This window comes from Delphinapterus leucas, chromosome 4 (assembly GCF_059928025.1).
Source record: "Delphinapterus leucas isolate spDelLeu-1000000601 "Yukka" chromosome 4, BTC_Dleu_Yukka2, whole genome shotgun sequence".
Lineage (NCBI taxonomy): Eukaryota > Metazoa > Chordata > Mammalia > Artiodactyla > Monodontidae > Delphinapterus > Delphinapterus leucas.
The window spans coordinates 139,662,316-139,678,922 of record NC_143132.1 but is presented as its reverse complement, the minus strand read 5'-3'; the positions used below and the strand labels follow the sequence as shown (position 1 = coordinate 139,678,922).

The 16,607-nt window shown below is 49.3% G+C and overlaps 2 protein-coding genes across 3 annotated transcripts in view; one reads left to right on the top strand and one right to left on the bottom strand.

Moving 5' to 3' along the window:
* COLQ (collagen like tail subunit of asymmetric acetylcholinesterase) overlaps positions 1-16,607 on the top strand; it is a 75,796-nt gene that overhangs the window by 44,232 nt on the left and 14,957 nt on the right. For both annotated transcript variants that reach the window (XM_030761513.2, XM_089911176.1), the window contains 8 exons: positions 2,722-2,766; positions 3,097-3,123; positions 4,892-4,963; positions 6,742-6,804; positions 7,308-7,334; positions 7,996-8,040; positions 9,026-9,061; positions 11,695-11,775. In XM_030761513.2, coding sequence (XP_030617373.1) covers positions 2,722-2,766; positions 3,097-3,123; positions 4,892-4,963; positions 6,742-6,804; positions 7,308-7,334; positions 7,996-8,040; positions 9,026-9,061; positions 11,695-11,775 — 396 coding nt within the window. The remainder of the gene's footprint in view (positions 1-2,721; positions 2,767-3,096; positions 3,124-4,891; positions 4,964-6,741; positions 6,805-7,307; positions 7,335-7,995; positions 8,041-9,025; positions 9,062-11,694; positions 11,776-16,607) is intronic.
* The window catches only part of EAF1 (ELL associated factor 1), a 47,734-nt gene continuing 31,932 nt past the window's right edge, over positions 806-16,607 (bottom strand). Inside the window, exon 6 of the mRNA XM_089911171.1 lies at positions 806-1,083. Coding sequence (XP_089767297.1) covers positions 950-1,083 — 134 coding nt within the window. The 3' untranslated portion in view covers positions 806-949. The remainder of the gene's footprint in view (positions 1,084-16,607) is intronic.

Here is a 16,607-nt window from a genome sequence, read left to right as displayed (position 1 = left end):
GCTCCAGCCTTAGGGCCCTGAGGCTTGTGGCTCCGGCTGTTTGGCACTTTCTGCCTTCTGATTTTCACCATGGCCAGCTCCTTTGTCCCTCAGCACTCAGTGTGCCCGCCACCTCCTCAGACACGTCTGCTCGACCACTCCGCCTGCAGTACCCTCCCCGTCACTCTCCACGCAATGACCTATTTTCTTTCTCGGCAGAGTTTTCTCACGTTGTTATGGTTTTCTTATTTTTTGTTCCTGGCTCCTTGGTCTCCCCTCCATAAATTGTCAGCTCTATGGCTGGGGTTGGCAAACTATGGCCAGGGGCCCAATCTGGCTTTTTTTTGTAGTTAAATATTATCGCCTCTGGCTGCTTTTGCACTAACGGGTAGAGTTGAGTAGTTGTGACAGAATTGCTATATCAGAGCCAAAGCCTAAGATACTTCCTATCTGGCTTCTTACAGAACCAGTAAACTGACCCCTGGTCTTGCGAGCAGGGACATTGTCTACCTTGCTCATGCTGTGTGCCCAGCCCACACCAGTGCCCGGGGTGTAGAGCTTCCCCATCAATATTTGTTGAATGCAATGAGGAAAACAGGTGGACCAGAGCTGCCACAGAGGGGCTGGGGAGTCCGCATAAAGGCATGGTGGGCACCCGAGGGTCAGCTCTGGGGGGATTTCTATCTTCCCAGCCTTGAAGTCCATGCTGACAGCAAGTGATAGCACATGAGAAATGATGCTGAAAGCTCAGCCTCCCTGCACTGGTGCCGAATCAAATCTCAGAGACAGAGTTTTGGGTGAAGTAGAAGAGGACAGCTTTATTACTTTGCCAGGCAAAGGGGGCCACAGCGGGCTAATGCCCTCAGAACTGTGTGTCCCAACCCCAGAGGACTGGATGAAGAGTTTTATAACAGTGGTTCAAGGGTGGGGTCTCTGACAAGATTAGGGTGTGAGCAGGGCCTGCCCTCCTTCAACCGCATCTCCTCACCTTGATGAGCTTCTCTGGTCCGTTTAATCTTGCCTCAGGTGGTCTCCTGGCTGCTCGTCCTTTGTTCGAATCCACCCTTTGGAACTCAGGGAAGGTCATAGAGGCTGGAGTCTTGCCTACAAGAAACAGGGGACAGTAAGGCCAGACACTATAAAGCTCTTAGAGGAAAACATAGGCAGAACACACTATGACATAAATCACAGCAAGATCCTTTTTGACCCCCTTCCTAGAGAAATGGAAATAAAACCAAAAATAAGCAAATGGGACCTAAGGAAACTTCAAAGCTTTTGCACAGCAAAGGAAACCATAAACAAGACCAAAAGACAACCCTCAGAATGGGAGAAAATATTTGCATATGAAGCAACTGACAAAGGATTAATCTCCAAAATATACAAGCAGCTCATACAGCTCAATATCAAAGAAACAAACAACCCATTCCAAAAATGGGCAGAAAACCTAAACAGACATTTCTGCAAAGAAGATATACAGATTGCCAACAAACACATGAAAGGATGCTCAACATCACTAATCATTAGAGAAATGCAAATCAAAACTACAATGAGGTATCACCTCACATCAGTCAGAATGGCCATCATCAAAAAATCTACAAACAATAAATGCTGGAGAGGGTGTGGAGAAAAGGGAACCCTCTAGCACTGTTGGTTGGAATGTAAAGTGATACAGCCACTATGGAGAACAGTATGGAGGTTCCTTAGAAAACTACAAATAGAACTACCATACGACCCAGCAATCCCACTACTGGGCATATACCCTGAGAAAACCATAATTCAAAAAGAGTCACGTACCACAATGTTCATTGCAGCTCTATTTACAATAGCCAGGACATGGAAGCAACCTAAGTGCCCATCGACAGATGAACAGATAAAGAAGATGTGGCACATATATACAATGGAATATTACTCAGCCATAAAAAGAAATGAAATTGAGTTATTTGTGGTGAGGTGGAAGGACCTACAGTCTGTCATACAGAGTGAAATAAGTCAGAAAGAGAAAAATAAAATGAATACTGTATGCTAACACATATATATGGAATCTAAAAAAAAAGAAAAGGTTCTGAAGAACCTAGGGGCAGGACAGGAATAAAGATGCAGACGTAGAGAATAGACTTAAGGACATGGGGAGGGGGAAGGGTAAGCTGGGACGAAGTGAGAGAGTGGCATGGACTCCCGTGGCCGGGCCGTGGGACAAAAACGCACTCTTCACATCTTAAAACAGAAGACTTTTGCTGTACCTGGTACCCATAGATCCACCATGGGAATTTCTGTGTCAGCTGCTCCTGCGAGCAAAGCCTAACTTCTGCCTTGTCTGGGCCCCAGGGAAACTTGGTAAGAGCAGCTGAAAAGACGTGAGAGGTGGTGCAGCATCTCGTTGTCAGCAAATAGCATATCTTCACGTCTCTTTAGCTGCTCTCACCAAGCACTTAGGATGTTTCGGGCAACCCAAGAATTCCAGGGAGAAAATGAAAATCACAGAGAGTAGGTGTGTGACCATTCATTACAATGGTGCTGCTGGAAACAGCCTGGAGAAAGCAAGAAGAGGGGGCCTAGGGAGGAGGGTCCTGGGCTGGAGAGTGTGGAGTGTCCTTCCTGCCGTGTCTGGAGCCCTGAATCTGCAGAGAGAAGGAGGCTGCTGAGGAGCTAGGGCCCAAGGAGCCCCTCCCGGCCTTGGCTTCCTCCCACCGGCCTGCCTTGGGCTCATGCATGCTTTCTTCACTTCTTATCTTGATTGTGTAGGGCCCGCCTGGGCTTCCCGGCAAGACAGGACCAAGGGGAGAAAAGGTACGAACCACCTGTGTCTTCACCCCACCTCTCCTTGGTAGTTCCAGCCTGTTTTCTGGGGGCGCCACTGAGGGTTTGCAAGTTCAGATTTCAAAGCACGTGCTAATCCTGCCTTAAGTGCGTGAGGATAGGCTCCGGGGTGACTGGGCTGCTGAAGGTGTGGGACCCCGCCGGTGCATCTGGGGGGGCCCCCTGACGTGGCGGGGGTGCTGTGAACCGCCAGGTGACCAAGCCGCATGGGCATGCCCACTCATCAGCCCTGCTAAGCCCTCTGATTCCAGAACTTTTCCTCCAAAGCAGCCTCTGCTTACCTGTCTTCTCCATCCACAGGGGGAGCTTGGCCGACCGGGAAGGAAGGTATGGTCCATGCTGTTCTGTCAGCATTACGCGGGCAGCTGTGCTCGGTGTGCATGAGTGTGCGCACTCCTAGGGGTGGGGACCAGCCGCACACCTCCGCGGCCCTGATACCCAGATGGCTGATGACAGCACTGCCACCCTGATGAGGACAGTAGTGACTGGCATTTGGACTTCTGCCAGAGGCTGCCAAGCCTGGCCAGATTTCCCCCAGCCTCACACCACCTCATCCTGCCATCCATCAGAGAAACCCTCCAAGGCCTCAGCCAGCGGCACCAAATGACTCTCACTGTCAATTTGATTAAAGCGGAATAAAGTGTCAGACAGAAACAAATGGCTTTGCTTTAAGGCCCAGCTGAAATAAGTGGGAGTTACTTCAGGTCACAGGGACTCAGGAAACCAAACACATGTTATTAAGGTTCTCATTAGTGTCAGGAAGGAGTCAACCCCCTGCCGCTTGCTGTAGTCAATGGATGCTGGCACTGAAATTGTAGGTCTTGGTGATATAGAAGAAGGTTCAAAACTTTGGCCAAGAAAGATGCCTCTGGTTCTAAATATAAATTACTATTTTCCCCATTAAATGTTTTATTCAAATACTTTCACTATTTTCACTATAAGGCCTCAAACAGACCTTTGTAAGGCAAAGTTCCAACCCTTTAAGGCACAGCTGACCACTCCAGTCAAGGCCCAGCGGTCGACTGAAGTGCTGGGCTGGGAGGATTCTGCCATCGTCTCCATGCTCAGGACTAACAAGGGCCGTGATTGATTAGTGATGTCTGCCGTGGATGAGGAAGGCAGGAGCAGGAACTAGTACACATGCCAGTGCCTGTGATGTCTGGGTAGGGGCTGAGCCTTCCACATCTCCAGCTTGGCTAACTGAAATTAGCCAGTGGGTGCAGAGGTCAACATAGACCCCAAGTCGCTGCTCCCATGCTCTCTTGCAGGGCTTACTCTTCCATAGCTCCTTGGCTTATGTTGGGTTCCCTAGACACAGAGATTGAGATGGTCCATGCCATGTGCAAGTGAATTAATGATTAAGGGAGCTCTCTCCAGAGGAGCCTGAGGGGAGGGGAGACCCAGATGGGGCAGGGAAAGAAACCCAGCGTGGGGTGGTATCAGATGACATCCAACTTCAGTCTGATCCCTAGGGGAGCTCTGGAGTGTGAATGGCACCAGAGAATTTGTCCTGCCTTACCTTGATGTAAGGGGGCTGGGCTGTTGGCTGCAGGAAGGGGAGGTACATCCATTGCTGGGCAGCTCCAATTGCCCCCGGCAAACCCACACTTGCAGGTTGTAAGAAGGAAAGTGTTGGTACAGCAAGGAAGGTAGCCCCTGGGAAATGGGCATGCTGAGCAGGGGGGAAAGACCCTGAGGGAGTACCCCCAGCATCTGCTGCTGCTCTCCAAACATAATCCTCTCCCCCCTACACTGCCTCCTTGGGGAGAACCTATGGGAATGCAGGGGACATTTGGGTGGATGGGTAGAGATGATAACGATCGAAGAACCAAGAAGTTTAGAATCCCTTCCCTACCACCTTCCATTTCTTGAATAGAAAAATCTTGTGTGTCGACATAATGTGACACCAAGGGCTTTAACTCATACCCGAGTGGCCCAACTTTCTAGGCCATCAGTCTTTGGAGGGTGGGGATGAGTGTCCTGGGGCCATGCTTGGAGGCCCCATACTCCCCTCTAGGCCACAGAGATAAATGTGTGTTTTTAGAGGGAGGGAAACAAACCCAGTTGTCCTGACTTTTGTTCTCTGTCTTTGAAGGGCAGACCCGGCCCCCCAGGTGTTCCTGGCATGCCTGGGCCTGTTGGCTGGCCCGGCCCTGAAGGCCCCAGGGTAAGTGTGGAAGCTCTCAGGGCTCCAGTGGCATCAGAACTGGAGGGGAGAAGATGGCGGCTCCCCAGGCCCCTGGCACATAGTCGGTGAAACTCACTTCCTCCAGATGGGGAGGAAGGAGAGAGCCTGAGGACTGACCCGAGGTCCCTAAACACTTCCTCCTTTGCTTGGACAGCAAGACCTTGGTCATTCCCACAGCTCAGCTTCTGTGAGAGGAGAAACGAAGGGCTGCCACCTCTTTCCCAGGGGCCCGGTCCTCCTTTGTCCTGAGAGTTAGTGTGCAATTCTTTGGTTCCCTGAGATGACGCAAGAGGGGCTTGTGCCTGGGAAGCTGTTGGCCTGTCATGCAGGGGGTGGAGGGTGAGGGCATGGGAGTTGGGGGCTGGAACAACGGAAATCCTATATTCACAGAGGGATTGCCAAATGCTGGTGAAATCCCCATCCTCAGACAGGTTAGGAAAAGCTAATACATCCACACCCATGTCTTTTTACACACTTTGGTCATAGACTATTGGGTGCAGAGGCCACGACTCCGAAATTTGACCTGCAGAAGTCAGGGGTGAGCAGGTGAATGTCACTGTCTGCTCTGACTCACTTATTGGCTGTATTTATTCTGAGAATAGAAAATTGTTCCCAGTCCTCTTAGGAAAAGTCCCAAGGATATTTCTTGAAAAATCCACTGTATAGAGCTGAGCCGTCCAATATGGCAGCCACTAGCCACATGTGGCCACTGAACCCTTGAAACATGCCTAGTGCCGCTAAGGAACTGAATCTTTAATTTTAATGAATTTAAGTTTGAATTTAAAAACCTGTACTCAATTCAGTTAGTTGAAAATATATAAGTATTTTGGAGTAAATTGAGTATGTGAATCTGCTTTTTTAACTATAAATTTTTTGAAATCTAAATACAGATCAAGTATTTTAGGGGAAAATTTAGCACCTGAATTGAGATGTGATTTAAATGTAAAATACACAACAGATTTCAAATATTTATTATGAAAAATGGATTGTAAACCTCTCATGAATAATTTTTACATTGATGGCATGTTTAAAATGATAATTAGATTAAATTAATTAGAGAAAATAAAATATGTTGTTAAAGTTAATTCCATCTGTTTAGTTTTACTTTTAATGTGACTTCTAAAAAAAGTTTAATATTAAGCATGTGTTTCACCTTATATTTCTACCGTTTATCGCTGGTTAAAATTTTTCAGCACAAAGGGCACTGAAAGTTCCAACTGTAAACCATTCTGAGGGGTAACAGATCCCACCCATGAATCCTAGTCCCCAGCCTCCGTAGTATACACCCAGAGGCTGATGTTCACTCTGCTTGGCTGCAAACGTAGGGTAAGAGTATATGGAAACATCAGAAAGGCCCTCACTATGCAAAGAGTAGAGCAGATGTAGTTTTTTGGGGGTGCGGATACCTTGTCCTTTGAGGCCCCAGTGCCTGCATGCTCTCTCCCCCTCCCTTTCCCAGCCTTCTCTGGGAGAAGATCAAACATCGATTTACAACATGTTAGTGAGCATTTAGTTTGAAGATCTGCTCTACCTTGGACAATTTCATTCTATGTTTCATGTCAAATACCAGAATGAAGTGTGGAGTCTGTAGTCTTGGGCCCCTGGGAGCCAGCAAGGGAGGATTTGGGGTCCTCAGATTCACAGGCCAGCCCCAGTGTCCCCAGTTCTATCCTGATCTTACCCACGCCTTTCCTGGTTCAGTTTCTCTAGGAAATGTCACTGTAGGTCTTTTTTCCCCCTTCTTCTGATTCCCACAGGGTGAAAAAGGTGACCTGGGGATGATGGGCTTGCCAGGGTCAAGAGGACCAATGGGCTCCAAGGTCAGTGTGTTGGTCCAGATAGATTTTTCCAGGCCTTCTTACTAAGGCTCTGGAGCAGCTGATGCCTATAAAGTGGGGACTGTGTGGCTGCCGTCCTGGGCTGGGGATTGTCACAGATATTGGAGAGCCCCTTGACAGAGTGTGCTTATCTTTACCAGCCCTTTGGGGGACATCATGTCCTGGGACACAGGGGCAGAGGGATGCCATTCCTGCCGTTATCTTGGGCAACGAGGGTCAAGCCCCTGGACAACAAAGCAGATGGAAACCTTTGTTCGGACCTTTGGGAGAGTAAGAAAAGCAGTGTTCTTTTTAGCCCTGGTTTAAACACAACCCTCAGGGACATCTTTGTATTTACTGCTGCAACTCCCCCACGCCCCCCAAAAAACATGCAGCCCAATGTGGAGACACATCTCACCACCACATACAGGGATGGCTTCCACTCTTGCACCAAACCCAAAGGTCCTACAGGGCTGATTGTCAATTCACCTTCTGCTTTCTTTTAGGGCTACCCTGGATCCAGAGGGGAAAAGGTTGGTGCTTGTCTCTGATGGCTCCCCAGAGCCTGGTCTGGGCTGTTGGTTCTGGGGTCAGTGATGAGCAGAGGATGGGCCCAGGGGTCACTTTAGTCAGCGACTGCAGCCACCACTCCTAGATATTACCCTGTCCTTTGTCAGGGGGCTGCGAGACAGGAGTGAGGGGCCTCCTAGCCAGGGCACGTGGGTTAGGGAGGAGCTCCCGGAGGAGGTGGAAACCCCTCAGGCGGGGCAGTGAGAGCTGAAAGTTGTGCCAGGTGCAGCGTGAACACAGCTGACATGGGGTGCTGCACAAAAATGGCAGATGTGTTCTTAGAGCAAGCTTCTACCACACAACCTTCTTGTCTGTCAAAAACGGAGCAAAACCCAAAAAACCCAGCCAGACCCTGGGGACAAATTTCCTAGAGGATAAGAGAAAATCTGGGACCCGGAATTTTCTGTGGGTTGTCCTTTATTAGTGTAGAGGTCTTTGAGGTCAAAATAGAAGTTTATCTCACAAAGCATGCCTTCCCTGGGCCAGTCTCCTAACCTCTGAACCTGTTTCTTTGCCTGGGAAGTGAGAGTGCTGACCTATGGAGCTTTCAGTTTGAAATGCTCCAGTTCCCCCTCCCCCCCAGTGGAGTTAACTCATTGACTCTCTCCTGTGGTTTCCTCCTAGGGATCCAGAGGTGAAAGGGGTGACTTGGGTCCCAAAGGAGAAAAGGTAATGGGCATTGCATAAAAATGATAAACTTCAACAGAAGTGGCAGCCCCTGCCCACCCCCATCTTGCAGGCTGACTGGCTGAATGAATGAATGGCTGACTGACTGACTGACTGTCAGAATGACTAACCAACTGACTATCTGACTGACTAGCTGGCTGGCTGACTGGCTGACTGGCTGTTTGTCTGACTGACTGACTGATTGACCAACTGACTGACTGGCTGACTGGCTGACCGGCTGGCTGACTGAGTGGCTGACTGGCTGGCTGACTGACTGGTTGTCTGTCTGACTGACTGGCTATCTGACTGACTGACTGGCTGACCGACTGCCTGACTGTCTGACTGGCTGGCTGACTGGCTGGCTGACTGACTGGCTGACTGGTTGGCTGGCTGGCTGACTGTCTGACTGGCTGGCTGACTGACTGACTGTCTGACTGTCTGACTGGCTGGCTGGCTGGCTGACTGACTGACTGGCTGACTGGCTGACTGGCTGACTGGCTGACTGACTGACTGACTGGCTGACTGGCTGGCTGACTGGCTGGCTGACTGGCTGGCTGGCTGGCTGACTGACTGACTGTCTGACTGTCCGACTGGCTGGCTGGCTGGCTGACTGGCCGACTGGCTGACTGACTGACTGTCTGACTGTCTGACTGGCTGGCTGGCTGGCTGACTGACCGACTGGCTGACTGACCAACTGGCTGACTGGCTGACTGACTGGCTGACTGACTGACTGACTGACTGGCTGATTGTCTGACTGTCTGACTGACTGACTGGCTGGCTGGCTGGCTGACTGACTGACTGGTTGACTGGCTGACCGACTTGCTGACTGGCTGACTGACTGGCTGACTGACTGACTGACTGACCGACTGGCTGACTGGCTGGCTGGCTGACTGACAGGACTTTATCTTGAAGAGCTGACCAAACTCTTCCTCAGCCCTTTCAAGCATTATTTCAGAGGCAGTCACTGTATTTGTTGTTCTCTTCACAGGGTTTCCCAGGACTTCCTGGAATGTTGGGGCAGAAAGTAAGTACCTAGAAGTAGTAAAAATAGGTCTCAGTAACAAATTAGACCTTCCAAGCACAGCGAAAAGAGGTCTGCCTCTCCATTCATCAGGCATGAAAAGCGGGTTTCACTGTGGAAGTTTCTGGTTTGAAAAGGGAGCAAGTTGTTGAATGCATCAGTGGGACCTCCCTCCAGCTCAGTGGGAGGAAGGGATTCCCCACCTGAGGGCAGAGAGGCGTTCCCTGCATCTTCTGTCTGTCAGAGGGCTATGGGACTGTTCAAAAGCAGAAAGCTTTGTGCCCGGGTACTCAGACTGGAGCAGCAGTGCTCAAGGGCCCTGGTGTGGGTTTGAGACCACTGCTGCCTGCACCCAGCTCAGCGCTCCTTCAAGGGGGCACATGCACTGCCGGAGGCCCACAGAGTTATTTTAGTGGGTGACAGTTGAAACATTTTTTATTTGATAGGTAAATTTATTATCTATTTAAGTATTTAGTGGGATTTGCTTGGGACAAGGCTTAATAAAAAAGGAGTTAGTTTGGTTGACTTAAAGAAAAAATATTCAGTGAATAACAATAGAATGGTGTGCAGATGTGATAAAAACTGTGAAAGTGGCAACTGAGTGACAGATTTTTTTTAACTTTTACTTAAGCTTAAGGAAGAGGTATGGGGGGGCGAGGGGAGTGTCAGAGAAAGGGTGCTTGAATGATCACTTAGGACAACCACCATCACAATGGTGGTTCCTCATGCTGTAAGGCACTGACATTGGAAACTTATTTTTGCCTAAGCCTCAGAGCATGATATTCTTCAAACAGGCAAATGGGATGCTTTCTTAGAACTCTAAATTGTTTTCAAGTTCGCCTTAAAATTTTATTTTCCAAACCTGAATGAACAATTTTTATCTGACTTTCTCTTGTCAGTAGATCATATTTAAATAATTTCAATCATCCGACATGATTGTAATTTATCACTGCCTAAAGCTGTCAAAACCTCTGTCTCTGCTACCTACATAGAGTGTTGGGTTAAAAATAAATAGATTAATTATATAAGCAAGTGAAAGGAAACATTAAGAGAGACAAATAATTTTATTTTAAAATACTTAGTCTAGGTTTTCATTCACTGCAACAGTGGACATAACATTCCTGTAAAATTAAGTATGACAGCTTCTCTGGTCTCTGCGCCATTTACTAGACTTGCCGTACAGAGTTCTCTCTCCCTCCCAGGGCAGCCTGTTTAAGACAGAGCTGATGTGATGACCATAATTAGGTCTTTGGAGAGAAATTAGATCAAGACATTACTGGCTGCTTCCAGCTGGTGAAGAGAAGGACCACACTTTCTTCAGACGATCTTTTCCAAAAAATGATGCTGTTTATGCTGCTGTTTTCTCCCAGCCAAATAAGATACCTCTCAGCCCCCTCTAAACAGCCAAGGAAAATTATGCAAACATCTCCATGGCCACAGAGAATCCACCCTATCCTAGCAGGCCGAAGGACGTGACGGACGGGAAAGAAATCGTAGGTTTAGGGACAATTCTCGGTGAGGCAAAATGTTGGTAGCTTGACAAATTCATTACACTGGCTGAGCCAACAGGTAATTTCAGAGCTTTATGCTTGGTCCTTACTGTGTATTGGTGTTCCCTGGAATTTTCCATTGTGTTGTACCTCCTCTGGCCTTCCTGGGCGAAGTCGTCCGGGCGTTTATCCTTGTCTGAGTGGCCGGGTCAGCTCTTCACGGGCACCAGCTGTGGCCTAACAGAAACTCTCATGGCTGCCGTTGCTAAGCTTAGCTGGTGTGGTGCCTTCTGGGCTATGGAGGGGTTACTGGGGGTAGGAAGGATGCCCTGTGGGGTGGGTTCATGAGCCGAAGAAGCCACCAGTGGGCCTGGAATCCTGGAAGAGCACGGGGAAGGAGGGGATGAACCAAAATGGAGAGACGGGTTTTACAAAAGGCTGGCCTTAAACTCTGGAACTCTGCAGTTGATACATGTGGTTCCGATGGTTCCAAATAGAGCTTTTCAATTAGGACTGTTGCTTACGCTGCTTTCTGTGCCTTTTACAATAACTAGATTGAGTATGTGAACATGTGTCTGGAACATCTCTCCCACTAAGAGTTTTTATCTGAATCAAATGGGAGTGAGGTGGAACTCAAACCAGCTTTTTACTGAAGAGTGGGGAATTATATAACGTGAGCAGAAACATCCCAAAGATGATAGTCGTCAAAACTGTGTCCAATCATTCAAAAACCCATAGATCTGAATTTGTGCTAAAAACAAAGCAAAGCACAGCATAAAATTTCAACTAAGAGAGAAGGCATTTCCCCCATCGGTGTCCCAGGCACAGGGGACTGAAATGCAGGCACCTCCCACCCTAGCCTCTCTGGATGGGGATTTAGGAACCAAAATGTGTGCCGCCCGGCAGCTGTCTCTCTCCGATAGTGACCTCCCCACCCACGGTAACATTCTCCTTCCCGTCCTCTTCCTTGAAAAACTTCTCTCCCTTCACACGACCTCATCGCTCTCCCAACCTCCCAGAGCAGCCCGCCTGGACAAGACTGGGAGTGAGCAAGGAGAGGCCCCACGGCCAGAGATTGGATCGACCTGGAGCTGAGATTGCTCCTTGTTTCCTCGTTCCTCTCTTGCTTCTCTTTCTTCTTTCCAGGGTGAAATGGGACCAAAGGGCGAGCCCGGGATAGCAGGCCACCGGGGGCCCACAGGAAGACCAGGAAAACGAGGCAAGCAGGTATGGATCCCAGGGCTCACTGGACCTCCTGAGCTGGGGTGCGGGTGTAGAGAGGTGGGCAGGGCGGGGCGGACAGGTCAGGGACGTTGCGGGGACACAGTCTCCAGCATCCTCTGGGCTGGGGGGCAGTAGCAGCACCCCTTCCGGGGCGCCTGGGCTCTCCACCGAGGCGGGAGTGCGAGGCGGATGGGGTAGGATGCCCGTCCAGCTGTGTCAAGGCTAGAGGCAGGAGTGGGTCTTCGGTTCATAAGAACAGGTCTGTCTTATCCAAGGCAACTGGGAGTGGAAATCAGGTCTGCTCGTTCGCCCAGAAAACCTGCTTTTTGCCTCAGTGCCCCAGACGCAGATGGAGTTCTGGAATCAGCCCAGATTTTTCCCTGCTGTTCAAGGATCTGCTGGGTCTCAACAATAGGGTGCTTTCTCCTCACTCAAGATCCCCATTTGTAAATGACCCCTTTATTGGCACTATTCAGGGTTTAGGGAAAGTTTTCATTCTGAATTCCCCTGGTCAGCAGGCTCTTGTGTCAAACCATGTGATGTGAGCTGTCCCCAGGGCCTCAGAGAACCTCTCCCTTTTGCTCGAATGAGACATGTGTGACCCCTACTCTTTTGTTTGCCAGTCTGTTGGCTTTTTACCTCCTTTCCCATTATACATGTAATATATGATCATCACAGAAAACAGAAAATTCAGAAAACTAGGAAGGAAATCATCTAAAGACCTAACACCCAGGTACAACCATGTTACCATGTATGTACACTTCCTTCCAGTATTATTGCTTCCGTGGACTTCCTAGTCGTTTGTTCCTTTTATATCCGATATATACTTATTGTATCCTAAACTTTTAACTTAAAAATCACAACACACACATTTTAACTTGTTACTGCATTCATTAAGCACTCTTACTCTTAAACATTTTTTTAAATCTCTGCATCGATTTTGGTAAATAAGTAACCATAGTAGATAGCTTGGACAAGAGAAGCCTAACCAAATTATAAATAATGTTGAGAAGTGAACGTGTTTGGGCACATTTCCATTCTTTCCTTAGGCTAGATCTGTGGCTTTCAGACTCTGGCTTCCATCAGAATCATCGTGGGGGCCGATTAAATACAGATTCCCTGCCCCTGGTGCACTGGTGGTGGTCCCAAGTGTGCCTCTCCTCTTCCCCAATGTCGAGACCTTACTTCCCAAAGACTCTGATACAACTGGGGCTGCAGCATGGGTTGTTGCTGTTTCTAAAGCCCCACATGAGTCTAATGTGCACCGGGATTCAGAACCACGGTAACACTACAAAGCCAATTCTGGTCTTTTCGAAATGAACTTAGGAAAGACATAGACTCCAACCTGATGAATCAGCTTCCATGATGACTTTTTTTTTTTTTTTTTTGCGGTACGCGGGCCTCCCACTGTTGTGGCCTCTCCCGTTGTGGAGCACAGGCTCTGGATGTGCAGGCCCAGCGGCCATGGCTCACGGGCCCAGCCGCTCCGCGGCATGTGGAATCTTCCTGGACCGGGACACGAACCCGTGTCCCCTGCATCGGCAGGCGGACTCTCAACCACTGTGCCACCAGGGAAGCCCCCATGATGACTTTTGAAGTCACAATGTTGCAGTTTAATTTTTAAAGATTTACAGTTGGTGGCATGGCCATGGGTGGCTTCACAATGATGCCACAGATACTAATTTCCTAAAAACTAGGCTCAGAAAAAGAAGAAAAAAGGAAAAATCTTTTCAAAAAAATCGTTTTCTCCACTACTGCTGCATTCCATCCAGAATGTGTTATGCTTGGGGTTTGAGAAGCCGGTTGGCTTCTGTCATCTAGTTCTTTCCTTGGGCAGTGTTTGTCTTGTCCTGGTTAGGGCCGAAGCCAAGAAGGCTCTTTCTTGACCCTGTTGAGAATGATTTCGTTGGAGCAATCTTAAAAACGACACCAGAAACACATCTGGGAGCTCAGAGAAGTTAGGGAAATGAGCTCATCTTCCTCCAGAGACATTACAGACACCCGAGTGTGCTCCAGCCTAGACTGGACTCGTCAGCCTTGGGAGCGGGCCATGATACTTCTTTTTTTTGTCATGAATTAATTGCCTAGTAGAGTCTTACATACAGAGTGTTTGTTGAGCCATGGTGCTAAGAGTCTCTGGAGGTTATGGAAAGTCAACCCAAATCCTGGAATCAGAAATCTGGAAGGGGATCCAGGAGTAAGAACTGCAGATCCAGAAGGACTTTAGAGACCACCGACCCAATTCCCTGCATGTAGTCACCAGAAAACCGGGGGCCAGGGAAGTGGCCTGACCACCCAGGACCCCCAGCCAAGCCAGCTTCCAAGCAGGGTTAGAACCTGGAGATCTGAGACCAGCTTCTCCACAGCAATCTTCACATCACCCTCCTGCTTTAGGCCTGGCCTCCGGGCAGACCCAGGACAGCAGCTCTTGACTTTATCACACAAATCTTCAGTCACGGAGACACAACTTCCTTGACGGGAATCACCAGACTTGGTGGCAGTAAAGGAATAAAGAATGCTTTTTGGGCTTCCCTGGTGGCGCAGTGATTGAGAGTCCGCCTGCCGATGCAGGGGACACGGGTTCGTGCCCCGGTCCGGGAAGATCCCACATGCCGCAGAGCGGCTGGGCCCGTGAGCCATGGCCGCTGAGCCTGCGCGTCCGGAGCCTGCGCTCCGCAACGGGAGAGGCCACAACAGTGAGAGGCTCGCGTACCGCAAAAAAAAAAAAAAAAAAGAATGCTTTTCCTGGAAAGCACTACTCAGTGAGTCTCGCTCACAGGGACGAGGCTGTTCTGAATAGATGACTGAGCAGCAGAATATCTGATTACCGCTGAGGTCAGAACAAGGAGCGTTCCCAGCTCCTTCAAGCTGTGGCACTTCCTGTGCTCAGAGCCAGCTGATGTGGCTCTTAGAAGAACAAGACTTCGCTGTGGCTATATTAAGACGGTGTGACTTCCTTTGCCATCTGGGACCCATCTTGGTTGCCCCACGGAATGCTAAGGCAAGGCTTAAGACTCCCTCCATGAGGGTGGAACTGGAGACAAACTCTGACCTCACGATCCCGCATTAAGCGTTTAAGAACTCCTTGGACATTGCCAAGAGCGCCCCCAGGGCCATGTTGACAAGGCGGCAGGTCACACATCACATGGTGGTGAAAGGCGTGCCCGGCCTGCCTGTTCCCCAGGCTTGGCGAAGGTTATGTTTCATTAGGTGGGCGAGGTAGCCACAGCACAAGGGTATGAAGGGGACCAGGCCAAAGCCATCAGGCACCAGTCACTGTCCTGGTCGGGCCCCGGGCACGAGTGGACAGTTAGCAAATGGCTTAGGGGAAGGATCTACAGGTGTGCCATCCTTGGTTTCTGGGGTCATTCCTAAGGGCAGCTCTGGGGGGAGATGTGTGCTCTTAACCCTCCCAGGGCAGACAGCAAAGAGGACATGCTGTGTGGAAAGACTATACCTGCAGGTGTGCCTTTCGTTAAGAATCAGGACTTTTCTAACTGTGGGAAAAAGATGAAACCGAGCCAGTTGCTATGATAATCAGCTTGGCCCACAAAGCCAAGTGCAACCACTTTTTCACCTTTGAGATCTCTGTTAGCCTCACAGCAAGCCTGTGCAGGTGTATATTGCCTGGCCCCATTTCACAGATGAGAAAACTGAGGCACAGAGCAACAACGTGAGTTACCCAGGGTCTCATGGCCAAGATGAAAACCTAGATCTCTCGACCTAGAGCCAACAAACTACATTCGCTTTGTGTGTTCAGCTTCTCCTCCTTCCCCATTTGGTCTGGGGAAAGGAGGTGAACAAAACAGATTCTGGCCCGCAGGGAGCTTCTGTCTCCTGGAGAGACACAGAGGAAATGACCACACGAACAATGGTAGTTATGATCAGGGATAAAGGCCGTGAAGGAAAAGGGCCCATGACAGGGAGAACTGACTTGGTCAGGCAAGGTCAAGGAAGGCTTTGCCGCAACTGTATTTTAGCTGGGAGCTGAAAGATGGGAGGGAGTTAGCTAGGCAGAAGGGTGGGAAGAGGGGTTTGGGGCCGAGAGAAGAGTCTGGAGAAGGGAAAGAAAAGGCATGGTGCTGTTGAAGACCAAGAACACCAAAAGCCTGGGACACGCGTGGAAAGCCTGGCCGTGCAGGGCTATGGAGGCTCCAGTAAGGAGCTGGGTCTTTATCCTGAGAGCAGCAAGAGGCCACGGGGTGGGAACAGCTCTTGTGCTGAGACAGAAATTGTCCTGATGAGCAGGCAGAGGCCTGATGCCAGGTGACTGGCCTAAATCCCTGCTCTTTCCTGAGCCTTTCTTTCCTCACCTGCCCAGTGAGGAGTGTGGTTTGGATTGGTTCCTATGTGTCTAGGACAGAGCAAGAAGTGATGTCTGTAGAAAACAAATTTACTGTTACCCGAGGGGAGAGGGGTGGGGGAGGGGCATATTAGGGGTATGGGATTAACAGATACACACTACTATACATAAAATAGATAAGCAGCGAGGATTTACCGTGTAGCACAGGGAGCTATACTCAATATTTTGTAATGACCTATAATGGAATATAATCTCCAAGAAAACCCCACCAAATCACTACGATGTACACCTGAAACTAACACAATATTGTAAATCAACTATACTTCAATTTTTTTTTAAAAAGTAATGTCTATAAACATGCATCCATCACTGTCTCAAATGTCACTTGCCCTGAGGTTTTTAGGAGCTTGCTGGTCCCTCTGGGACCTCTGGGACTGCATCCTCCCCCTGGTACTTGCTCCAAAGTGCAAGGTGGCCCCTAATTTAGAGATGAATTGGGGGGGAGGTTTGCCATGTCCTGCTCTTATAATGG